This window comes from Rousettus aegyptiacus, unplaced genomic scaffold (genome assembly GCF_014176215.1).
Source record: "Rousettus aegyptiacus isolate mRouAeg1 unplaced genomic scaffold, mRouAeg1.p scaffold_m13_p_1, whole genome shotgun sequence".
NCBI classification, from domain to species: domain Eukaryota; kingdom Metazoa; phylum Chordata; class Mammalia; order Chiroptera; family Pteropodidae; genus Rousettus; species Rousettus aegyptiacus.
Genome location: NW_023416284.1, coordinates 64,069,991 through 64,096,759, shown reverse-complemented (window position 1 = coordinate 64,096,759; position 26,769 = coordinate 64,069,991). Strand labels below are relative to the sequence as shown.

General features: G+C 39.1%; 1 protein-coding gene across 1 annotated transcript in view; it reads left to right on the top strand.

Annotated features, from left to right (window-relative positions):
* Window positions 1–7,271, top strand: part of TGFBR3 (transforming growth factor beta receptor 3) — a 173,460-nt gene extending 166,189 nt beyond the window's left edge. The window contains exon 17 of the mRNA XM_016134290.2: window positions 7,005–7,271. Within this exon, the coding sequence (XP_015989776.2) occupies window positions 7,005–7,123 (119 nt within the window). The 3' untranslated portion in view covers window positions 7,124–7,271. The remainder of the gene's footprint in view (window positions 1–7,004) is intronic.
* The last annotated feature ends 19,498 nt before the right edge of the window (window positions 7,272–26,769 follow it).

The window sequence follows — 26,769 nt, the reverse complement described above, 5'->3', positions numbered from 1 at the left end:
CTTAATACATTTGGACATCAGGTGTTCTACTGATTGATTTTCTTCAGTAAATCTTTCCTGGAGTCTTCTGATCAATCCCTGTCTGAACTGGTTGCCCTGTATATTTGGACGTTGTTGTCTTCCTACATTATTTCACCACCATTCTGAGGATTCCCTGTAGTTTCAAGTTGTGGATATCCTTTGTCATGTATACCATGTCTTTCTCTTTCTTGGTTAAAGAGTACATAAGAGGGCAATGTTTTTCATACCTTACATGTCCGAAAATATCCTAATTTTATACAAATACTTGGTAGATAGTTTGGCAAGGTATAGAATTTTGTATTATCATTTTCCTTTAGAATTTTGAAAGCATTCTTTATTGACTTTTAGCTCTGAAGATTGCTTTTGGGAAATTCTAAGCCATTCAGATTCCTGACTCGTTTATGTTTCCAAAAGAAATTTTACGATATTAGTATTCGATTTAGGTGTATTTTCGTATATTATACTGGGTGTCAGTGGAGCCCTTGCAGTCTAGAAACATGTCCTTAAGCACTGAGATTTTTTCAAATTATCGACTTTTTTCTCGCTCCTATTTTCTATGTTCTCTTATTCTAGAAACCACATTATTTGAAAGTTGAACTTCTAGAATTTTCCTAATTTTTCTTTCTTTGCTGTTTTCTACCTTTTTCCTTTTTTGTTTATTTTCTAGATTTCTTATCCTTAGTTTTTATTTTCCTATTGAGATTTTGATACTGCCTTCAAAATTTTCAATTCCAAGAAATTTTTCCTATAATTAAAAAAAAAACAACATCTGTCCTATTCTTGTCATGGGTTCAGTATCATATCTGAGAATCTTAATATAGGATTGATTAAGAATGAAGAAGTTCTGAGCTTGTGGCGGTATGGCTTGGCCTTTTATTAAAGAACCCTTGATATCACATCCTTGGCTCTTTCCTCTTGAGTGTATCAGGTTTTCTATAAAACTGGTTTTCTTGTTTCCTTCCTGGAGAGCATAGGTTTGGCTGTCAGTGTTCTGAAGGTCACAGAATTTATCACGCAGATGTTCATTTAATCCTCTTTTCTAAGTGTGGTTCTGTGCCCTCAGCTATGCCTGATATTGGTCATTCCTGAAACCCTCAGCTTCATCCTCTTTAGAGAGTAAACTTTCTGTCTTCCTCCAGGATGAGGAAGGGCAGCGTTCTAGCTCCATGGAGGAAAGAAGGAGATTTCCAGAAATCTTGTTGCTTCTTATACAGAAGTTTAGCCAACCCTACTGTTTATAACCCCACATTTATCCTTTCTTGTAGGGGTACTTGATGCCATTGTTCCTAAGTATAGGAGAGTTCTGTGTTATAACGTGGTTGTTTCCCACCTTTTCCTACTGCTGGCTTAGGTTCTTGTCTCTTGAATCTGCTAAGTGAGTTCTACTCACCCATTTCTTTACCAACTTTTAATATTGTATTGCTATTGTCACCACTCCAGCTTTCTTTTTTTTCTTATAGGTTTATGCCTTTTTTAAAAAAAATCTATAAATTATCATTTTGATGAGATTTTCCTCCAGGCCTGTGAGTTGGTTGCAATTTCATATCAATTAATGTCTCTATTTCTTGATATCCTAATTGTAATTATTTCACAAGCTCACTCTTGTAACTAGACTACCTTTACTTAGAAAAGTTTTCAATCAGTTTTTATTGATTTCAAAAATTATCCCTCCCCATTCTCTAAACTAAAAGACCTTTCTTTTGCAGGCAAGACTCTGTAAGAGGGGTGGGTTAAATTTTGTTATAATAATTTATCTTTACTTTAACTTGCCTTTATGGCCCCTGAACAAGATTCACTCACAGTTTGATGATAATAAGAAAAAGAAGGGAAGGAAGAGGGAAAGGATTAGGATTAGGGGGAAGAGATCAGGCTGCCCTTTACATATATCTATACAAACCTTAAGTGTGAGCTATTGCCAGAAATTGGACTTAAAGCTGTAGTTTTGTTACCTGATCCAGGTATATTAATTATGTTTTCTGATTCCTACTTCACAGGGTTATTGAGGTGAACGTGCTTAAATAAGAAATGCATGTGAAAGTTTCTGAAGTCCAAAATCCTACAAAAATATAAGCTATTTAAGGTTGCTCAGATGTACAGGCAGAAAAAAATCTAAGAGTAGAAGGAACACCATGTTTCACAGAGCAAAATAAAATGCTGAGGTCTTGAATTAGGTGTGCCTTTCCCAATCCCTCAGGCTTCTGTATTCAGCAGTCCCTCAGTAGAGCACACCTTGTTGTTCTTAAAGCACATCCCCAGGTCTGCCTGAGTCAGGTAAGAATTTTTAATTAGAAGCATCTCTGGAGGCTTCAAATGTTTTTAGAGGGCTGAAGTTTCTCTAAGCTCTCACCTCCAGTCCAGGTGAAGAGAGAAACAGCAAGAGGATAGGCTAAAGTGTGACTAGTAAAAGACAAGAAACTGAGTACCAGGGACCAGAAAGATGCAGCTGGAACATATGGGAACCCTGGTGTGAATATGAAGAAGGCAGAATACACTGTTCACCCAAGAGCTCAGGTTAACTTAAAGTAAGAAACCCACCGAAAACCAAAGTACAGATGCAAAGCAGTTGGCCGTACTGCAGGAATATAGAAAGAAAGTGGTAGGCCAGACATGTTAGGAGATTTTAATTCCTGCCTTGGAACATCTTTCCCTTTCCCTATAATTTATAACATGTAATCTACCCCTCTTGCAGAATTTTGGCTGGAAAAAAAAAAAAGGTCTTGTAGTTTAGAGAGTAGGGAGGGACAAGTTTTGAAAAATGATACATAGTGATTGAAAACTTCTCTAAAGGTAGTTCTAGTTTACTCTCCTTGTAGGAGTGAGCTTGTAATTAGGATATCAAGAGATAGAGACATTAATTGGTATAGAATGGCCACCAACGTGTAGGCCTAGAGGAAAATATTTTTTATTTTCTTTCCAGTATCAAGTAATATTAAGTCTACATCACCCCCAAGCATATGGTTTTCAAGAAAGAAATTTCAGAAATTTCCCCTTTAACTAACCAATCCTCATAATCAGCAAGTTCTTTTCTATGTGACCTAAATCCTTATCACTGCAATTTAAAGTCATTTCCTTCTGTGCTGACCTCAGGGAAGATAAAGAACAGCTGTCTGTTCCTCTTTGTAATAATCCTCTGTGGGCAGTATTTGCAAACAGTCTCCTTTGGGCTAAATAATCAGATTCCTCTCACCTTTCTTTAAAATTCTTCTGTTGTGTGGTTTTCCCAAAGATCCTCTTCGTGTTGTTTACATCTTTCTTAGATAAGGTTTCTTCCTCAGGACCTGCCATGCTGAAAAGACTTCTAGATAAGAACCCAGTTGTAAAGTAGACCCACCAAAGAAGTGGCAGGAAATCAGATCTGGAGAACCCCATGCTAAGCTAAAGAAATGAAACAGATTATTCCTTTAAAAAAAAACAAACACACACACACACACACACACACAATATGTCTAAATGATCTCTGGTAGTATCTAGGGTCAACCGCAGAGCTGGGTGGAACTAATCCTTTTCCAAACACATCCTCCTCCTGAGTACCACCCCATGCACCAAATACCTCTCCCCTACTCACTCTCCCTCTTCCCCAAATCTCTTTTCCTCAACATGGTTTGAGATTTTAGGAGCAAAAGATGAAGACTGGACACATTTCTGATGGCCAAGTTTGATATTTATGAGCAAGAGCTTTCCTTGAATTCCTTACATTCACTAAGTGGGCCTATCCTGCTTATTACCCTTGGGATCCTCCCTTCTTCTCCAGAAGTAGACTGATTGTATTTGCCACCCAAGGGATATTTTAGAGAAAGACAGTGTTCCAAAAAATCAGAGGTCCCTGGGGTAGACAACAGAACACTGAAGGGCCCATCACAGAAAACCCAGGGTTTTTTCAATGTTTTAAGCAGAAGTATCTGCACATTAAACTTTCTTTCTCATGGCGACTTTTTCTGTAGTACCACTTCCATCTAACAACAAAAAAACTTTCTCAAAAGGTAAACTTTTTTTTTTTTACCAACTTGATTATACTGATAAATCTCATGTCTTACATGATAAAATAGCCACAGAGATAGAAGGGTTAGTCTAAAGAAGATATTTTCAACATTTCCAAGCAGATTCTTAGACAGAGATTCTCCTTGGCACATCATTGTCTCAAGTCAGTAGATTATTAGGTTAAATTGACTTGTCCACCTTGGTGAAATGTATCCTGAAACCTTGAGTATAGAAGACTTCTTTGTTTGTTTTATGTGGGGTTTCATTTTGGACAGTGTTTTGCATCAGCAGCTCAAGGGGTTCCAAAACTCAGGAAGTTGAAAGACCTTTGTAATGGGCACTGATTAAAATAAACTGACATGGCAACAAATTATATTTGGCAAATAGACATTGGAAAACAAATATTCAGACTTCCTGGGCAGGGAGTAGTCCTGGCACTTTTCCTGAATGTGAATAATCAAGCACGTGTCAAATTCTGGATGAGACAAAGTTGTTCACTGTCAATAGATGAGCCAAAGCCATCTTGCTTGAGCTGCTATCAGGCTGAACAAATGAAGCCCAGGTGAGCCAAAAAGGGGAGGTGAGGTGTTGACTTACCTCCTGCTTTTCCGATGGGGAAAGGATATATTTAAAATGTGCTTCACACGCAGCCACATTAGCCCTTCTGATTAATAACATGAGGAACCAGCTGGGTGTGGATCAACATGTGGGTTGTGAGGGGGCTGAATTTTTAAAGTATATCATGAGTCGTTCAGATCTCTGGAAGTTTTTGGGTTTTCTTTTTTGGGTGTGTGTATGTGCACGCGTGCGCGTGTATGTGTGTGTGCACACGTGTGCACATCACAAAAACTAAGATTTGATTTCCTTCTTGAAAGCTCCCACTCTGGGGAAAGTGAATTTCTGGCACCACCTTTAATTACATACATATGTGATGGGTAGAGGGCATTGCTGGGAGGGTCCAAAATATAAATTGCCCCCCAGAAAAGAAAAATGAAAATACAGTGTTTCTCTGCTTCCGAGGAATATCAACCCCCTAATATTAGGGAGCTAGTCAAACATGAGCGACAGGGGAAACAAAGGAATAGGGGCCCAGCCTAGAGACCGCCCAAAGAACATTCTATTTATTGGTAGTTAAACAATCCCTCCTGCATCTCCAGAGACAGAGGACAAGAGGATCACAATCTTAGCTGGCCTAATCTGGCTACAGAAGCCTGCGCAGAAGGTACTACCCTAATTTGCCTATAATTTAAGCTTCGTTATAATACTCTGTTTATGCCTGGAAGTTCATGAATCTAATTATAACAGACTGAATTCTGGGTATGCATTAGGCAAAGAGTTATATAGCAGCCAAATGTCAATCAAAATGACTTCGCTTGCCAGTTACCTAAAAACACCTTTGTAACCACCCATCACACCCCCAAATAGAACGCAGACCTCTCCCTCCTCTGGGGTTACAGCTCTCCATCTTCCCAGGCTGGGCTGTAACCCGTACCTCCCCCACCAGGGGTACATAACCTCGTCTCCACGTGGTTAGTTAGTTTTAGGCTTGATTCGTCTTCTACCTCATAATGTGCTTTTAATAAATGAATATTTTCTCATATTCACTGAGTTGAAATTCAGAACACTGAGAGAAAACAGAAGTGTAAAGGACCTAGAGGTGTGTGTGTTACTGGAACTTTGATCACTCCAATGGTAACACTACCTCCTCTCCGTCCCACCAATCCTAGAAGAAAAGATAATTAGGAAATGTAGCGAGGGCCGAATATGCAATAAGTCTATAAATGCCATGAGATTGATGCAAAAATGTGTGTTGTAGCTGTGTGGTTCATAAAATGGGTGGCAGGGAAGCTGTAACCAGACTCAGGGGCATGAGCCGGCTGTACATTTTACGGAACTGCTTTTTTGGCAGAGAGGCCCAGAAAGGGAATGGAGGTAACAGGCTAAGTTCCAGTACTTGAAGGGCAGGGCCTTTGCTAGTGTGTTTTCAGCTGATAGCTGTGTATTTTCAGTGTGACAGGAAAGAGGAGGCTCATTCATAAACAGACCTGGCCCTCTGGGGCTTCCCACATTAGAGAGGAGTAGGGGGAGACTGCTGACCAGACTTTTATGAAGTTTATGCTCTGACTTTTCAAAGAAAATGCATTGTTTGTCATTGGAGATCTTGATCACTTTTCCCTACCCAGAACCATTTTCAAGAGCTGCCCTGAGGCCAGTTTCACTGAAGAAAAGACTGAACTCTAGAGGCTTTTGCAGTGCTAAATGCAAACCATGTGTGTGACCCAACGTTTCCTCTCTCTCCAAAGCACTGCGCATTTGGTACAGCAATGGGTTTAGCTCAAATGCAGTGGGGTGTGTAATGAAAAGTGGGTTGTTTACTATGTTGGTGATACACCGCACCCCACAGTGAGCCTCAGGCTGGAGGGAGCGTTCCCTGGCAACCGCAGTCCCTACATGCAGACAGTTAAACCCCTTCCCCCAAATTTTTTCAGAGAGCAGCCTCCTCCTACCTCAGGTGGGTCATGTGCTTAGGGGCACATGGTTCTCTGCTGTGGCCAGGGTGAAACCGAGGTTTCATCGCCTCCATTTTGCATGGTACATTCAGAAAAAAAGGCTGCCAAACTGTCAGTGGTCTCATAGTTTAAAGATCTCACCTCCCCAAACCCTACAATGAGAAGAGATGGACAGTGTTTTCTGAATACAGGTGCCAGTCAGGTGAATCACACAGTATAACAGGTGGTGGTTTCTTCCAAGGTTGTAGGCACTGAAATTCTGGGCATTCATCCTCACCTATCAGGGGTCGTAACCACTATAACTGACTGTCAGACAGCTAGAAGCAGTTGCTGTTTTCTCATGAAAGAGGCTTTGAAAACAGAACACCAACTAAAGAACAGCCTTATGGTGTAAGGCCTTCTGCCCATGGTTGAGAAGAACATCAGATAAAATGACAAAGGGAGGAATGCACACACCTAACGTCTTTCTTCTCCCCTTTTCTTTATCAACTGCAGGGGAGACTGCAGGACGGCAGCAAGTCCCCACCTCCCCACCAGCCTCGGAGAACAGCAGTGCGGCCCACAGCATCGGCAGCACGCAGAGCACACCCTGCTCCAGCAGCAGCACAGCCTAGCCCAGCCTGGCCACTGCCAAGGGCAGGACCTGACCACGCATGTATCCAGACTCCAGAAAGGCTTGATTGTGGTTCCTGTGTAAAGAGAGAGTGAATTTCAGTATAAACATCACCTGTTGTATTCACCGCCCCCCCCCCGCCCCGCCCCGCCCCGCCCCGCCCCCAATCCAGGGCTAATCTAAATGCGATCCCTGGACTTCTATAACACACTAGAGTTCATGTGAGAAAGCTAAGGTGGTGGCCTTCTCCACCGGCCCCTCACAGGCTTGGGGGTTTTCAATGTGAATCACATGCCAGTTTTTAAATGCTGCTTTGTCCAGGTAAGAACATTCATAATTTGGGGCCCTGAGTTTTACCCAGACTCAAGTTGCTAAAAAGGATAATAGCTAGACAGTAGAACCAATGAGATGTGGCCAAAATTTTTTTTAATACCTGAACCAAGATGTAAAACAAAAGAAAGGCTTCAAGACCTTCTAAGTGCTTTCCTCCATGTCTAATTTGCACCTCTGGATGCACACTTCTCACCTTGCTGCCACATCCTGTGGAGGCTGGTGTGTCTGCTTGATAGGTGCTGCCCTCAGGGACTACATCCCAACACACATCAGGCAACATTCCTTTCTTGTGCCCTGGGCCAGAACCAATGGTAATTACCTTATCAGCTTCCTCCTCCTCTCCACACTAGCACACTGACTGCAAAAAGGGTCTTAATGCAAATTTCGTATTTCTTCATAGACATGTAGAAATTGAAAATGGCCAAAATCTGGGACTGCAGATGTGGGCCCATTTATGATATTGTGTTCTGACAAATTAATGTGTAAGTTGGGGCAAAATTCAGTTGTAAAATTAAGGAATTTGCTCAGTGAAATATATGCCAGTAAAAGTATATGTCATCTGGCACATTCATTTTCTCCATGAGGAAGAAAAATTCATTCTTCCTTTAAAAATTTTTTATACTTTCAGAGTTGAAACTTGTTCTTAAATATATTTGGAAGAATTGGTGTTTCCACTCAAAACGTGTCAACCTTTTTAATAGACCCTTTTTTAAAAACCACGCTCTTATAAGATGCAAATGCTTGGCAGATTCTCTTAGATTCCAGTTGGTTATCTGAACATTGTCACCAGTTCTGCCAAGAAAGTACTGAGACGTGGGCACTCATTTGGGTTGCTTTAGTTCTTCTGCCTTAAATATGTCCCAAACTCAGAAAGAATTTGAGGTGGAGTAATAGAATAAAATGGAATATTATGATGCCACTTTGCAGCTAAAATAAGCTCAACTGATACCTCTATGTTAAAAAAAGAATGCTTGAGGAAAATTTCCATGCCAAATCATTTACTACTGAGGATAGCTTCGTACCAAATAAATATTATTCTTTTTCCAGATCACTACACCCCCAAACAACTCCAAATCTACAAATAGAGCAGGCTAGATTCTACCCTAAAATATTCATAAGCAAATCTCACTGCCTTTAAAATAAGGAAGTTGTGCCTGGTTCTCTATGAATGGAACCTTAGATAGGAAATGTTGATACTACCCAAGACCTAAGCACAGTGTCTACAAGACAGGTGGAGGCTACCAACAATCATTACCACATTATAGAGTAATACTCTGAATAATTTGATAGGTGTAGACAATCAAGTTGATTTGAACCAAAACATTATTCGAGGGCTAAGATTTCTAGTCTATCTACCTTGATAATTGTGCATATTTCCACATACAAATGAAAATATGTGATTAGAGAATTTTTTTCCTTTTGATTAACTTTTTTTAACATAAAGATATCAGAGTGGAGGACCTAGATTACGCTACCTGTGTTTGAAAATAATGCGCTTTGCCTAACCTTCAGCAGAATGTATTGTTTTAGCATATTCTATGTATAAAAAAGTTTAAAGATGTCTTCAAAGAAGACTAGAGTCTTTAAGTCACTTATAGCTATATTTTACTACAAAAAGTTTGTGTATAAAGATATATTTAAGTGTTTTAGATTTTAAAAAAGTTACTCCATATGAAATGTATAATTTCAGTTACTGTGAATTCTTTTGATCAGTTCTTTGCTTTTTAAAACACCCTTTTCTTCCTGTTAAAAAGAAAATTAGCTACTAAGAGGTATTAAAAAATCCAGTTCTTAGATGGACAGGGTTAAAACTAAAACTTTTGTAATATATTTAAATGTGTATTTTCGAGAGAGATGCTGCATTTCCATTGATTTTATAAGTAATTTAAAATTAATTTACAGATTTATAGATGAAAACCAAAAGATTTTAAAAGAAAAAGAAGAAAAAAGTCAACTTTTATTTGTTTGGATCTTATTGTCAAAAGTATTATTCAGATCAAGAAATCCATGTTGATGAAACTTGATCCCATGTTAATTGGAGAGTGAATGTCACTAAGTATTTCTGAAAGTTTTCTAAAAATGAACATTAAAAAAATAGTTTTCTCCCTCGCTTCTTGTTAAACAGCATTTTCAATTGCTTCATACTTCATCATTTTAATACAGAATATGAGCTCAACTTTATAACATGTTCTCCAAGTTTCTATAAAACTGTTGTTATATTCCAGTTAAATTCTATCTGCAAAGTCTTGTTACTTCTGCAGGCTACACCCTTAATTCGCAGAGGCCATTTTGTTTTTGTTTTTATTGATGCTAAAGCTATTATTGAAATGCTCTAAACTCCAAAGCAGATTGTGTAACATCCTATAGCTTTTCACCATGTGTTGTTTACCAGCTGTTACTGTTTTTTGTTAAGTCAGAAACTGCTTCTGTCTAAGCTGTTTCTATAGTATTTTCTAAACAACAACAACAAAAAAAAATGGTTTTATCCTTGTCCGTAATAAGATTGTAAACCCATTTCCTGTGTGTGTTCTGTAGTGGACATGATTGTGAGCGTGTGTGGGGGCACACACTTGTGCGCTGGTCTTTTTGTACTGTAACTACCTCATGATTTGAGTGATGGTTGTACTGCTGGTTGTATTAACAGAGCACATTTTATTGGGTGAATCGTGTGTGATTTTTTTTCCTGTTTGTTTTAGGTGGGGGTTGTTCATGAAACTGACAGATGTTTCTTCTAAAAAGGACTATTATCAGTTTTCAAATACAATACTTCTCTTCTGGTTTTTCCTGAATGAGCCTGATTTTATTGCTGTTTTTCATCATCTAAAAGGGTAAAAAGAGTACCCTTGAAATCCCTGTGGCCAGTTTGAACACCCCTGTTGTACGTTGTCTTTTTTTCTGTTCAGTGTGTCGGCAGTTTTGTGAACTTGCTTGGATGTATAGTTTTGATAACCACAGTTTTAAGTACTTTATCTGTGCATAATAAAAGATATATATCAATTATTAACATCTGTCTTATTTGGTCATTGTTAAATTATACCCTCAGGCTAATGTAACCTTTTTTTACTGTGCCTCTCTCCTAAATTTATCTTCTAATACAAGTGTGCTGATGAGGAGAAGGGAGGGAAAAGGCTAGAGAATACCCTAGGCTCACTAGAGCAGACCAAAAAAGGAATCAAGGCCAGTAGCCCACCCCTTACAACTCACACAGGTAGGTGCCCACACGGCAGGAACAGTGTGAGAGGCTTAAGCAGCATCACACTCCCGTGAGGTTGGAGCTCTTGTCACAAACAAGAGTCCATCTATTTTCCAGTACCAAGATTACACCTTGGAGCCAGCTCCTCTCTCAGAGGGTGGAGGGAGAAATTGGCAGTTCAATTAATTTTCCTGCCATTATAAACTCTCCTTGTATGTGTTGGAGCAGAAACCTAGGTGACCCATAAATGGGCTTCAGAGAGTCTATTAACTACCTGAAGTTGTATGTAAAATTTTGCATTGATGTAGTTGGGCTTCTATTGTACATGTTCATGCATTCTAGTGCTTTAAACCAAAAAAGTGTCATATAGAGAAACTGACAAATTCATCATCACAGTAGAAAATTTTAACGTATTACTTAAAAACTGATAAAAAGATTTGCATGTGGAAGATTTGAACAATGCAATTAAGCTTGATGTAATGGGCATACATAGAATCCTCAATCCCTAAATTTGAGAGTTTTATTACATATGGAATATTTATAAAAATTGTCTACTAGACTATAATAGAATTGTCAGCAAATATCATGAAACTTAATTTTACTGATCAAGTTCTTTAACCACAATGCAAGTAGTTTTGAAATCAGAAAAGGATAATTTACAAATACTCATTTGGAAATTTTAAAACTTTTAAATAATTTGTGTTTCAAAGAAATACTCATAATAGAAATTAGAAAATATGTAGACTTGAAAAATAATGAAAATACTAAGTTCAAACATACAGCAAACAAAGCAGTAATTTATGAAAAATTTATAGCTGTAAAATGCTTATGCGGGGGAAAAAAGGTTAAAAATAAAAGCACATCCAATATATCAAGTTAGGGAAAATTCCAAAAACTATTACTTAAAAAGACTACTAGCGACAGACAAAAATTAAGTATAAATGAACACATGCATTAGGAGTGAAAAGAGGACAAAACACATACTACAGAGATTTTTAATAAACAAGGGATCAATCCCATGAACAACTTTATTCTAATAAATTTCAAAACAGACGATATAGATGATGTGTCAGGGACTAAATGGGTAAACAGAAACCACACTGGGTATTTCAACAGAGAGAAATTAATATAAGGAATTGGTTAAGCAGGTGCTGGATGGCTGAAAAGGTGAAAAGAAGGCACACTAAGTTAACAGAGTTAATAAATCCCTAGGGCTGGGGATTGCCAGAACTCGAAGTTGGGAGTGGTTTGCTGAGTCCCAGAACTAGAGTCATCAGGAAGATAGAAAAAGAGATTGAAACTGGGAGACAAAAAAGCTTAGTAAATGGTACAATTTCCTAGAAAAAATAATTAGCCGAAACCAATTCAAGAAGCAATAGAAAACTGCTGGTTTAAAATTCGTGGTTTAAAATTTACAAAAAAAAAAAACAAACACAAAATTAAAAAAAAATACACAATAACAAAAAAAAAGCCATTGCCAAACTCAGATGGTTTTACAGATAAGTTCTACCAAGTAGTCAAAAAAATCAGTAATGTCAAGACCATGGTGGTTCTTCTATTTTGAGGATGCAGGTCAAAGGGAATCTGTTTTTTAATATCGGTATCTACTACCAAATTACTTTCTCCAAAGGTTGTAGCAGATCACAATGCCACAGGCCTCCCCATCAGCATTGAGCATATTGAAACAGACCTTATATATACATGGTTGATACCCAGAGAAGGATGAGTAACTCAAGGAGGTGGCTTTATAATTCAGGATTAAATAGCATCTTAATAAGAGAAGCGGAAGAGGGGATACAGGCCTTTTAGGGGGGAGTAAATGATTTTTAGGAACGATGAACAGGCCCTTAGAAAAACAGATGAGAGGTATGATAGTTTATAACAGTTTGGGTGTGGTGTCTATTTCTAGTCTCCTCTCCACCCAGTCTATGGTATTTGTTATAGCAGCCTGAGCAGACTAAGACAGAAATTGATTAGTCAACTCTCCTTGGGTAATACAACTGCCAGGGAGAGTATTTATGACAAATAAGTTCTTGGAGGCTCTGTCTTTAGGCAAATAAAAAGGGTTCAGAGAAAGCCTCTTCTTGTATTTGCTATTTCCAATCCCTATAGCTTAATCAATATACCAAAGCAGCATATTTGGGTGTAGCCTATCCTGAACTTCTATAGCCATATTTTAGGGTGGCATATTCTGCTACCTTTCAGAATGTCTATCCTCTTCCTGCCCCACCATTGTGTTTTGTAAGCACATAATATCTTTTCACAGATTCATAGCTGGAGAAGAATTTTGCCTCAGGATGAATCAGACCCACTTTAATTTTCCCTCATATCAGATTCAGATGATATTTTGGCGAGACTTTGGGCTTTAAAGTTGATGCCGGAATTAGTTAAGACTTTTGGGACTGTTGGAATAGAATGAATGTTTTTGGCACGTGAGAGGGACATGAATTTGGAAGGCCAGGTGTGGAATGCTATGGATTGAATATTTGTGTCCTCCTACAATTCCTATGTTGAAGACCTAATCCCTAGTGCAAAGTTATTTGGAGAAGGGCTTTGGGATATAATTCAATCATGAAGGGGGGCCCTCATGGTGGGGTTAGTGCCCTTATAAGAAGAGACAGGAGAGGCTTTCCTGACTTTCACCCTCATCTGACAATAAAACGAGAAGATAGCCATTCAGAAGCCAGGAAGCAGGCTCTTGCCAGATACCAGATCTGCCAGGATCTGTTGGAGCATCCAACCTGGACTCTAGGAAAATTCACCATTCTTCACCACTCTATTGCAGTGCCACTTTGATCTTGGAATTCCAGACTCCAGGATGTGAGAAATAAAAGTTTGTTGTTTAAGCCACCCAGTCTATGGTATTTGTTATAGCAGCCTGAGCAGACTAAGACAGAAATTGATTTGCTGCTATTTTTCCTCTTCCCTCCCCATAAGTGTTTATAGAAAAATTAATATTAGCTTATCAAACATAAAGTATTGATTTCTTCCAGCACTTGTGAATGTTATAATAATTCTGTAAAATGAAGAACTATTACCAAGTGCCATTTTCAAGGAAACGGTTGACATCTTTTTTGTTTCAAAGCAAGTCAAACCTATAGCATTGCTCCGCCCTAACAAAATGTGTTTAAAAACAGGCAAGTGGCTGGTTTAAATTTTATAGATGTCATTGATAATCTAAAGTTTGATTTTGGGCATATTTGCTGCCTCTGTGTCTAAATTTCAATCTCAACTCTTTCAGAGCAACTAAACACTTTACTTTATGTAGACTTGACTTCACACTTATAACAAAGGTCAAGTGGCATCACCTTTTCCTACCTTTTCCTGAGAAGATCACAGCTTGAATTGATTTTTTTTAATGATCTCCATTTACTACCTCTGAGATGTCATTTTTTTTTAAAGAAAAAACTTTCAAGGTAGAACTACATGACTGAAGTGAACTCTACCTTGACTTAAAAAGAGGTTAGGGTTAGAAGTAAACATACACACACACACACACACACACACACACGCACGCACACGCACCTCAGCCATTTTCCTCTTTATTAACATTTTCTCACATTTTCTTAGTTCAGAAGCCCCATAACTGATGATCTTTTTATAGACCATGGCACACCAACTGTACAAGAAAAATGGGCAAAAAGAACAAGAATTTCTCGGCTTTAAAACCCAACTTGGTTCCTTTCACTTGACCAATCAAAGGTCCAGAGCTGAAAATCTTCATAGGTCACTTAGGTAGAGCAGCTTTTGCCAGCCTGTTACTCGATTTATAAACTGCCTGACATAGTTACTGCAAAGAATACAGTGCACTGGACAAGAGTGTTGAAATAATGCAGAATCAAACAGGGCTCTGTTTAGTGGAGGGGAAGGGTAGGAAGGGAGAAAACTGGATTGTGGGTGTTATAACCTAACCCAGATAATGACAATCTACCCCAAAACTGGGAACCAGAGCTTCAAGTATCTTCATCAGGAACAAACTCCTGGGGTCACTACTCTATCAAGATGCGTACAGCAGCTGCAGAGTGTCTCCATCCATTGAGGAGGCTAGTTGTCAAATTTTTTTCCTAGGTGAAAACAAAAAGCTTCTTGGCCTTCACATTAGCCATAAAAGTAGAAGGATCTGTTGGAGCATCCAACCTGGACTCTAGGAAAATTCACCATTCTTCACCACTCTATTGCAGTGCCAAGAAAAGGTAATTTAGTTATTATACTGTGGACCTCAAACAAACAGCCAGATATTCCTCCAACAAAAATAGGTTTATTCAAAAACAATAAATAATTACAATTAGGGATGTGCAGTCTAATGGTAAACCATGCACAGGTCCAGAGGACAAAGGATAAGAAAGTTTTTTTATAGAGGAAAGGGGGACTTCAGAGGGGCTGTTGTAAACAAAGACTACATTGGAGGAAACTGGGAATTTAAAGTGTACTGGCTTTTCATTGGCTGAGTTGTAAAAGTCTTTCAATGACTGAGGTTGCAGGTTGAGGAGATCGTCTTCCTAATGAAGTGGCAGAGTAGGAAAATATCTTCCTTTCGGAGGTGGAAAGTACTCTTGTTTGAGGCACTTGACGGTGGTAGGGTGTGAGAGCTCCCCCATAGGCTCTCCCATCTCCAATTTAAATGAAATTTCTGTTTATTAATTTTCACAGTGACAGCAAAGGAAAAGGCCACAAATCTTTAACCCACCCAAACAGTTCCATTTTGACTGGTTGATTTTTCCCTTTTAGTACATTTCTCAGAATGCCAATGTGCGTGATAGAGACTCTCAGTTACTACAAGGAAACAGTCACGAGAAGCGTAGGAAGCTGTTGAAAGAAGCCTGTAATGGAAACCGAGGATTTGGTTTCAAGTCATTTCATGCCCGAGGGTCTAGACTGAGCTGCGGTGGAGAATAATGGAAGCAGTTAGGAGGGAGAACCACGTCAAAGGGCAGAACCCGCCCTCTGCCCCAGCCCCTGCCCCTGCCCCAGCCCCTGCCCCTGCCCCATGGCCCTGCCTGCTTTATTCCCTCTTCTCCATCTGCAATGCCTTTTCGCCATCTCCTCAAATCCCGTCTTTCACAACTGTGCTCGCATACAGTCTTCTCCATAAAACATTATGGACCACTCCATCCGTAAGTTATTCTACCACTTCCTGAGCTTGGGTCGTACCATCATCTACCCCATTGTTCAAAGCACAAAACTGTTATTTTCTCCCACCTCTCATACTCCATTCATCAGCAAGTCCTTTTGACTTTACTTCCAAAACACATTCTGCTTCTCTCCATCTCCACCACCTCATCCTAGTCTAAGTCAGCCACACCTCTAATGAAAACCAACACGCCCCGTAGACTTTTGCATGCTATTTGTCTCGCTACAATTTGTTCCCTCCTCTGCTGCTAGAGTACTGTCTTCAAAGTATGTGAGATCCTGCCAATTCCCCAGCACACTTAGAATAAATTCCAAATTCTTTATCAAGGCATTAATTGTTCGTAGCTCAATCAGTAAGTTTTATTTATTCATTTTTGTCTTTAGCTTTTTAATTTTGTTTTAAATAAAAATTCACATAATTTGAAATTTTAATGATATAAAAAAGTATATGTTAATAAGTCTTTATCTACTCTTGTGTCCACCCATTTGATTCTCCTCACAGAGAATCACTTTTACAAGTTTATCATGTTTCTTAAAGTAAATTCATGCAAATAAGAATCTCTTATTTTCTTCTATATTACATACACCAAGGTAGCACACTACACATGCTCTGTATTTGCTTCTCGCTTAATATATGTTGTTCCCATATCAGATATTAATTCCTCACTCCTTTTTCATTGCCATGTAGGATTCTACTGTGGGAATATACCATAATCTGTTTAACTTGTCCCTTTTCGATGGATACTTGGTTTATTTCTGTCTCTTGCTGTTACAAACAAGCTGCAATGAGTAGCCTCACATGTAGGTCCTTTGGTTTGTGTGCAGACATATCTCAAGGGTAAAGTCCCATAAAAAGAAACACCAAGCCCAAAGAGTAAATGCATTTATATTTCTAATAAATATTACCAAACTGTAACCTATTGAAGTTACATCATTTTGTGCCCCTATAAACAATAACTGTTTCCCCATAGCTGCTACCAGCTGAGTTCATTATTCAATTCTGGTATTTTTGCCAATCTGATGGATATCTATATGTAATTTTCATTTGCATTTTTCTTACGATGAATGAAGTTGTGCATCATTTTATGTATAAGGATCATCTATTCTCTTTCTGTGACTTATTCTGTGCTTTGCTTGTTTTCCTATTGGGTTACTGTCCTTTACCTTCTGAATTTCTAAAAATTATTTATATATTGTAGAATTGTCCCTTTATCTGTGATTATCTTGGCTTTTGCAGCCCTTCTCATCTCTGACCTCAGTTAATATTAAGTCTCCTGCCCATCTGTTACGCTCCAGTCACCACGTTCTGCGATATTTTTCTTGCCTAAAGACTTACCTTTGCTGTCCCTCTGCCTGGAATGCTGTTCTCCAGATCATCTCCAGATCATCCAAATCATAGCTTCTCCTTATTTTTCAGATCTCAGCTTAAAAGTCTTTTCCAGATCACTCAGTCTTTAGAAGACACTCAGTTTCTCTCTATCACACATTCAGGTTTAATTCTTTGTACAGCGCTTATTCCTAATATTTTTTCTTATTTATTTTAGTTTGTTTATTATCAGTCTCTCCCCATCCAGAGTAGATGCTTCAAGAGAAACAGGGTCTGTCTTTCTCACTATCCTCATAGCTTAAAACAGTGCCTGGCACATACTAGGCATGTCTCACAGATTGTGTAATTAATTAATCTTTTCACTTTTTCTTTAGGCATTTTCACCTGTGTTTACAATGAGCATTACCTATCATATACCCTGGAAAGAAGATTGAAAATAACACTTTTTAAGTTGCCAAAATGTACCAAACACTGGACTGGGTTATATTTTACATCTCATTCAGTCTTTCTGGTCACTCTGAACTAGGTAGCATTATGTCCATTTCTATCGATAAAGAAGCTGAGACTGTAAAAACTCCCCAAAAAAGTTGCACAAGAACTTGGGGCTTATACAAGTGGATCCAAATGAGTCCAGCTGATTTTAGGACTCATTCTTTTCTGACTGCCACCAAACCTAGAACATTATTTTACTTCCTCTTGAATCTGCATGGCACTAACTTGTTACTGGCACATGGTACATGCTTAATAAATCAGAGAACCATAATATGTCAGAGTCTGACAGGGTCTTAGTGGTCACCTAGATTTAACTAAGAGATACAGTAAATTAGCAGTAGGTCCAGGATACAAATCTGCAATCTCTTCATCACTATTCATCACTCTTCACCACTACTCTCCTTCCCACTTCCTGTTATCTTAGTCATGCTAGGCTCTATCCACCTCAGGACCTTTATACTTGCTATTCCCTCTCTCCGGAATTATTTTCTTCTACATGTTCACATGGCTAGTTCTTTGTCATCATTCAGTCCTCAAAGCAAATACCACCTCCTTAGAGAAGACATCTCCTACCACACAAACCAAATTAGGCAACTTTCTCACCCCTGATTACTCTCTATCCTGTTTTTTGACATTTATTTTTATCTGCAAACTTCTCTCAACTTGGAATTTTTTCTTTTATTGAGATATAATTAACATATAACATTAGTTTCATGCATACAACATAATGAATCAATATTTGCATATATTGCAAAATGATCACAATAAGTTTAGTTAACAGTCTGGAATATGTAATCATTTGTCTTCTTGCTTGTTGCATGCTTTTCCCACTAGAATATGAGCTTCACAGGAGAGGGACCTTATTCAACTTGTTCACAGTTCTATGTCCAGTGTCTAGAACAGCGCTCTCCACAACAGATCTGCAATAAATACTATAGAATTTAAAAATTAACAAGATGACTCTAGGAGCAGCACGGAAAAAACAGGGTTAAGAAGTTAACCTAACTCAGTGATTATTCAGTTGCTATTACCATAGCAAGTCACTGGGCTTTGGTTTCCTCATCCCTCAAGTCAGAGAACAGATGGCCTCTGTGGCCTCTTACAGCATGATAATTCTATGACATTGTCAATTATTCATGTGATCCAAGAGTGATTTTCAAAGAGGTGAAGCTTACCCCTCTAAGTACAAAATATTTTCCAATTTTTTCCATTTGGGACGGATATAAATCCTTTCTAAAAAGTATCATATACTTTTCTGGCTTTTAAACTAAATAACCAGAACATCATTTTTCTTCTTATTGAATCAGGGTTCTCATTCCTAAAAGTAAATATTGTACCATGTTGCAAAGAAAACATTGGGAGTATCAGTTTTTATTCACTAATATTTCTCTTCATTATGGGTTGCATTTTTCCCTTATTCAGATAATAATCTTTAGACATTATGAATGCTACATTGTTGAGCTCTGGATTTTGTTGTCTTCTTTAATAGAGGCTTAAGTTTGTTTTCCCAGGCAATTAATTTACTTGTGGATCAACTTGTGTTTACAGTAACCTTTAAAGTTAGATTAACTCTTCTCCTTAGATGTGGCCTTCCTGGGGTCACATCTGACCGCCTGAAGTGTTTAGTGAGATCTTTCCATCTGGCTAGTCAGAACCTTCATGTTTCCCAGTCCTGTGTGAGCCTCAGTCGTTGTTTGGTTCACAGTACCTCAGTGGTTGTTTTTTCTCTGGTAGTTGTTCTTGCCCTGCAGAAACACAGCTTTATATTCAGCCAAAGCTCTATGGAAACTCCTAAGCAGATGTCTAGAATTTTTTCTCTGCAGAGTTCTCTCCTCTTCAGTGCCTTGCCCCACAAATTCAGACCACCTCTATAGACCCAAACTCTGATCTCTGTCTTCTCTGTTCAGCAAGAGGGCTGTTCTCAGTTTGAGTGATCATCACAGTGGATAAAGGGCCTCCAGGCAGAAAGCTAGGGCAATGGAGGGGTTCGCACCTTTTTGCCAGTTTAAGAGTTGTTTATAATGGGAGACTAGTCTGGTATTACAATAGCTAGAAATAGAAGTTGCCTCCTTGGGTGCTTTTGAGGCATGTAAAATTTATTTGCTCCAAAACTAAATGACACTAGAGTGCTATATATTTTTATATTTTCACTGAGGAAAAAATATGATGGTTTTTAATGCTCAAAGAAGCTCAAAAGATATAAATAATTGGATATATATACCTGGTGTAACTTGTTCAGTCATAGAGTATCAAGATTAAATACGATAATGACCAGTAGGACAGGCCCAGTGACTAGAACCTAAGCAGGTTTTCTTTTCCTCTTTTCTAAGGGAGATGCTTAGGCCAAGTTCTATTTTAAATTCATCTAGTGAACCAGTTATTTAAAGGATTCCTGTGGTGAATCTTTTTCCAAAGCAAAGGATCCTTCTGTGAAATACATAAACTCCTCTTAATCTTTTTGTAAATATAGATTTTTATATATTTAGTTGGCTTAAATGTGTTCTGTGAGGAGGAATTTGTTTGCTAAGGTTAAGTGTGGGTGTGGATGTGGATGTGTTTTGGGAAATGGGTAAGGAAGAAGGAGCTTGGTTGTGCCATGTCATAAACTCTTTTGGTCTGGGTAGAAGCCATGAGGTTTTAGAACTGTATTTTGAATGAGATGATAAGACAGCGACAAATACAGATTGGGAAATTCCTAGATACAAAAAAGAGGCAGTTGGTATACCAGTTTCTGCTGTTACCTACTGCACCCTGGGTTTTCCAGAATACTTTCAAAGAAACTGGAAAAAAGTTTGCCAGGTCATGTCTCTTTCATGGCAGTTCACTTACTTACTTATTTATTTATTTATTTATTTATTTATTTATTTATGCAACTATTACTTCTTGAGCTCTCGCTATGTGTCAGGTAATATTATATGTGCTGGGGACATATTAGTGAATGGTAGATCTGCCTTCAGAGAACTTAAATTCTAGCAGGGAGGAGGTTATCAAATAAACAAATGATATACAGAAAAATAGAGCAGAGTAAAAGTGTAAAAAAAGTAAAAGAGCTGGTAAGAAATGCCTTTTTGATATTGAGAAGGGGCACCCAAATAAAGCAGGCTTGAGCAGAGAACAAAAGAAAGTAGAGGGAGAGGGAGCCTACTATCTATGAGGAAACAAGGAATGCAAAGGCCTGAGGTGAGAGTAACATTGTTGGGATATTGAGGACTGTCCAGGAGGCCAATGGCTACAGCGAAATCAAGAAAGGGTAAGATGTAAGGATAAGAGAGGCAGGTAAGAGATGAGGATAGAGGTTGAGAGTGCAGATCAGGTAGCCTTGTAGACCAGAGGCAAGGACTTTGGATTTCATTATGAATGAGATTAGAAACCATTGCAAAGTGTTGAACTGCAGATATAAACTGAAAGATATAATCTTACATTTTAAAAGGGTCACCCTGGCTGTGTAGAAGAAACTGAGGTGAGAAGACCATTGAAGTTGCTCTTGCAATAGTACTGATGAGAGATGATGGTGATTTAAGCCATACTGGTAACAGTGAAGTTGGTAGGAAACGGTCAGCTTTTGCATACATTTCAAAGGAAAATTTGACGATATATGCTAATGGATTGGATGTGGAAGATGAGAGAAAATGAAAAATCAAGGATGAACCAAGTTTCTGGCCTGAGCGTTTGGAAGAATGGCAGTGTCATTTCTTGGCAGAAATGGGAGTTGTGGTGGTAGGAATGAGGGTGCTGAGATTTGGCAGGGAAAATCAATAATTCTGTTTCGAGCCATCGAGTTCATTTTTAGATATCCAAGTGGAAATGCTGAGAAGGCAAATGACTCTCCAGAGCTGGAGTTGCCAGCAGCAGTCTGAGCTGGAGTACAAATTCAGAATCATTAGCATGAAGGTGGTATTTAAGCCATAGAATGAGATGAGACACCCTAGTGAGTTATTCTAGCATTTAGGGTCAGAATGAGGAGTATGCAGCAAAATACACTGAGACAGAGCAGTCACTGGAGAGAGACTTACACTCATGTTACTGATTGTCTCTGATCCCCAGACTCTTCCTCTGTAAAGCAGAGGTAATAATTTTCAGCCCAAGGTTGCTATGATGGTTGAATGAGATAAAGGGCTGGCCTGGCAGTGTGTGCAGCCCCCTGAGGGAGAAGAGAAAGGACTTTTTTCTTTTCCCAGTGGCTTCTCCCCTGTGTTTTCTGCATTGAACACTGTGGAAGTACATAGGGTCATTCCTTGAGCTGCTCTGAGATGATTAGGCTATGGATCTGAGAGCCTACTGTTTTGCCAGCTCCTGGGGACACCCCAAGCCTGATTTCACAAGGCCTACAGCTGGTCTGTCCTGAAGGTGGGCGAAGCTAGCATCTGTGTGAGATGGCTGAAGAAGTGTGCAGAAGGGTGGCAATAGGTTAAGAAGGACTGCTAGGAAGAATATAGAAGGTGCTAAATGTGCCTTAGGATCCAGGTGCCCACCCCCCAGCCACTGAGAGTGTTGATAACCATGCTTGCAACTGACTTTATTCCAGGGAATTTCCCCCAGTGAAGAGTCACCTGCTCAAGGCTATGTCCCCTTTCCTAGGAGAAGCCTACATTCAATGACTGAATGAGGAGGAGGTCTAAAGTTCTGGACCCCTAGCCTCAAGACAGAGCAATTCTGAAGGCCATCTTGGTGCCTTGGCTCCCTGTAAGGGCAGCTGAAATATTTGTTGTAACTGCGTGTTGGTTCATCATGTCCCTCTGCTCAATCCTGCCTCCCTCACTCCTTGAGAGCACTCTTAAATAAGCCTCCTGCACACAAAGCTCAGAGTCTTACAATCCGTTTTCAGTGTGCCTGAGCTATGACAGCTGCCGCAAAAAGCAGTCTTAGGAAGCAGGCTCTGAATGGGATTTTGAATTGAACCACTCACTGGCAGGCTGGCTGTGAAGACCCCATCACTGACAGCAGGTGAAGTACTCATAGTCTCTGGCAATATGTAGCAGAAAAGGAGCTTCGGGATCTTGCCAATATGTACTGATAGAAGCTGGGAGAGTTTGGATGAGACTAGATCTTGAGAGTACTAGATAGAAGTGGGGTGGCAGGCAGAACATGAGGTTAGGTAAGAAAAAGTGTATTGGTTATCTACTGCTGCATATCAACACAACCACAAACCTAAGTGTTTTAAGCGGCTTAAAACAATACACATTTACTTTTCTCACACTTTCTATAGGTTAGGAGTTCCAAGTGCAGCTCTGCAAGGGTGCAATCAAAGTGACAGACAGGGCTGGGATCTTATCTGAAAGCACAACTGGGGAAGAATCCACTCCCAAGCTCACAGTTGTTGGCTGGATTCAGGTCCTTGCAGGCTGTTGAACTGAGGGTGTTTATTTCTTGCAGGCTGTCTGCCTCAGTTTTTGCTATGTAGCCTTTCCCTTAGGATAGCTGATAACAAAGCAACTTGCTTCTTCAAAGCCAACAAGAGAGAGTCTTCTAGTAAGACAGATGTTATAATCTTGTGTAACATAATCACATACAGCATGTCCCTGAATAATGTCATTTCATTCAATGTTGTTTTGTTATAACATTGATGAGATGCCATAGGAACGGAGCTCTTGTTTGTGGCAATTAGCCTGTGGTAACATTGGTTTCATCATATGTTGTTTCACTTAAAGTCGCAATACCTGTTAACAACACTGAGGATTTATTGTATATCTCAGCACATGTCTGGATTACACTCAAGGAGAGGGATTACACAAGTATGTGAATACCAAGAGGTAGGATCATGGGGGCCACCTTGAGTCTCCTGCTGCATACAGTTATTGATATGGGAGCATTCTCCTATGATGTAGGATTTAACACCCTGGCAAGGACCCTGGGAAAGAGTGCCAACATGCTGCTCAGAGAAAGCAATGTCTCAAATTAAGTGAAGTAGAAATGTCAAACTGCTGTGGCAGATGGTTGGAAAAGGGAGCAAAAGGCTCAGAGCAGGGGACGTGCAGGGTTGGCTATACTACGCAAGGCTGGAAAACCAACAGCTCTGTTCTTCAGGAGGGCCCAGAGGACACTGTGTTTACCAGTGTGGTAAGTAATGCACTGGGAAGGGAATGCTAAATTTCTGCTACAGAGGCTACAGTCTGGACAAGGGAGAAAGTGGAGGAGGTGGTGAGAAGTAAATAGGTTCTGGAATTACAAGATTTGCAGACAAGTTAAATGTGAGATATGAGGGAAAGAGAGGAGTAAGGGATGACTGAGGTTTGGGGGCCAAGAAACAACAACAACAAATGAAGTTACATTTACTGAGATGGAGAGAACTATAAGGAAAGCAGTTTTGTGTGTTTAAAAAAAAATTCAGCTGAGTAAAATTTTAAAGTCTCACTAGCTTTATTCAGTGATTTATAAATCATACAGCATCCAACCTAGCAGACGGAAATGAGCTCTGTGTACAAAACAGAAGACTTTATAGGCAAAAGAGAGCAGGTAGGCAAAAAGGTAGTTTGGTTATTGCAAGGTTACTTTCCTTTAGGGGATGGCAGAGGTCTATCAGGCCGATTACCTAACTAGTGCTGATGAGAAAATTCTAGATTAACAAGTTTAAAATTCCATTCCTGGAAGAAGAAAGCTATAATTAAGTCTGGTTTGATGAAGTAGGTTTTAGCATAAGTGACTCCATTTGGGGCCTATTGTCTTTTTAACATGAAAGAAATCAGATGTTCTGTCAAGAGTGAGATATCTATTAGACATTCAAATTGAGATGTGCATAGGCAGTTGGACATATGAGTCTGAAGTTCAGGAGAAGTCCAAGCAAAAGATATAAACATGGGAGTTATTAGCTTATGGAAGTATAGACCATTGATAGGCTTGGATGACATTACTTAGAAAGTAAGTGTAGATGAATAAGGGGTAAGAGAAACTGAGTCTCAGGGAATTTCAAAATTAGAGACTGAGGAGATGGGAAAGCCTGGGTCCATCATAAAATATGAGAGAGAGAGAGAGAGAGAAAGGGAGAGAGGAGGAGAGGGGGAAAGGAGAAGGGGAGGGAGAAGAAGGAGAAGGAGAAGGAGAAAAGAGATCTGCAAGGAATAATGGGAAGGGACAAGGCTGTAACAAGGAGAGCTAGTTGCTGATAAAATCTGATGTTATGAACTTCAGAGCTGGAGGTTTTAAAGAAGAGTGAGAGACGATGTTCTGTAGAACAGGCTGTGGCAGGACTAACAAACTCAGAAGCAGCCGAGTGCTCAGGGTTCAGGTATAACAAGCTATAAAAGGAGAGATGAGAGAAGAGGTTAGGGATGCAAGGATTTTACTGATGATGGATAGTGAGATTCCTCTTCTCTTCCCTGGCCTCTTTCCCAGGCCACCAAAGAGACCCCAGTAATTTCCAGATCAATCTACTGGAATCTAATTTCCAGTAGATTCCAGATCATCTCCTAAGCCTACTCCCACCTTCGCAAGAGAATGCCTCAGTCAGACTTATTCCTAAACTTTGGTAGACAGTTGTGTTCAGAAGTTCTGAAGACATGAGACTCAGAGAAGAGGGCAGAAGGATGCAAAGGATTTTAAAGGGCATTATCTCCTAATAAATAGCTGGGGATGGGAGAGGACATGAGAATGTGTTGTAGGTGGAGTTGAAAAGAAAGGAAATGGGAGAATTGGTCAAGAAAAGTTTTAGATTAATCTAGATTCTCATGGGGCTGGAGGGAATTAGGGTAGAAAAAAGAATATGGGAAGTTTTGCAGGGGGTATGAATTGGACTCCCTTGAATGTAAGACATGAGGAACAAATGAAAGTCCTTTCTTTATTGAACTGCACTTCTTTGAATGCAGCAGTGCTTTGAGGGTGGGCTTATGGGTATTGAGTAAGGTAATTTCAAGTAGATAAAGGTAGTTGGAGCCTACCTCATAATTCAAGTCAAGGTCCTGGTCTCTGAAAGAGGTAAAAACCAGGTAGGCAATCCTTACAGAATACTATCATGAAAGGCATATCCAAACTCATTCATTCATTCATTCATCTATTCATACATTCAATCAATCCCAGAATGTCAGCTCCAGGAGGCAGGAACCCAGTCTCATTTTCTCTTGTATCTCCAACACCTAGATGAGTACTTATCCATTCATTCAGCAAACAGGTGTTGTTGGCCTGACTTGTGCCAACCTCTGTGCCAAGTGCTGCTTAATACCAGTGTGCGAGGTAGGCATCTTCTGGCGCTGCCCTTGTGATCCTACTCTTTGTTGGAGTCACAAATGAACAAATGCATTTATAATTACACGGTGTGGTTTTGATAAATGCTATATAGGAAATGCACATGTGGGTGGGTTAAAGAGTAAGGAATGTCTGGCATTAGACTAAAGTAGGCCTCACAGACATCATTTATGCTTAAGCCTTAAGAACGAGACACTGTCACTGTGGTAGTGAGATAAATGTTTATCTTGTAAGCAAAGACGGCAAATGTGAAGGAATTAAAGACTGAAAGATCTTGACAGTTTTTGAATAGAAAGAAAGCCCATAAAGTTCATTACTGCTACTGAGAATAAGAACTTAACCAGGTCTTAACAACACTTTTCCCCAAAACGTCCCTTTAGAATAGATATTAATGACTATTCCATAACAAACAGTAATGCCAGCAATAACTTTTCTAACATTGAGAAAAATTGTTAATATTTATAGTTGTTAGTTTATTTGCCTTTTACTTTGGTTTATGGTATTTATCAACATACTAAAAAAATCTTTTTTTTTTTTTTTCGGTATATAGTCATATTAACCCAACTTTTCACTAATGGTTTCTGTTTTGGGGGTCATCCATAGAAAGTCCTCTCTATTTCAGAATTACATAATTACTAATATTTTCTTCCAGGACTTTGATGATGTTATATTTTACATTTAAATCTTTAATTTATCTGGATATTTTCAGATGTGTGGTTCTTTTGTTTGGTTTTCATTGTCTCTCTATAAAGCAGAATGCTTTTCTTTATATAGGTCCCTCATTTCTTGTTACATTAATTCCCAGGCATTTAAAATTTTGTTGTTGTGGTTGCTACCATGAGTGCTATCTTTTTTCCTTATTTTATAACTGGTTATTGTAGGGAAGAGATATATATTTATAAGTGCTTTTAATAAGAATATCGTGACCAGTCACTTGACCGAGATCTCAGTTCTGCAGTCTTCCAGTTGATTCTGGTTTTCCAATACTTAAAATTTG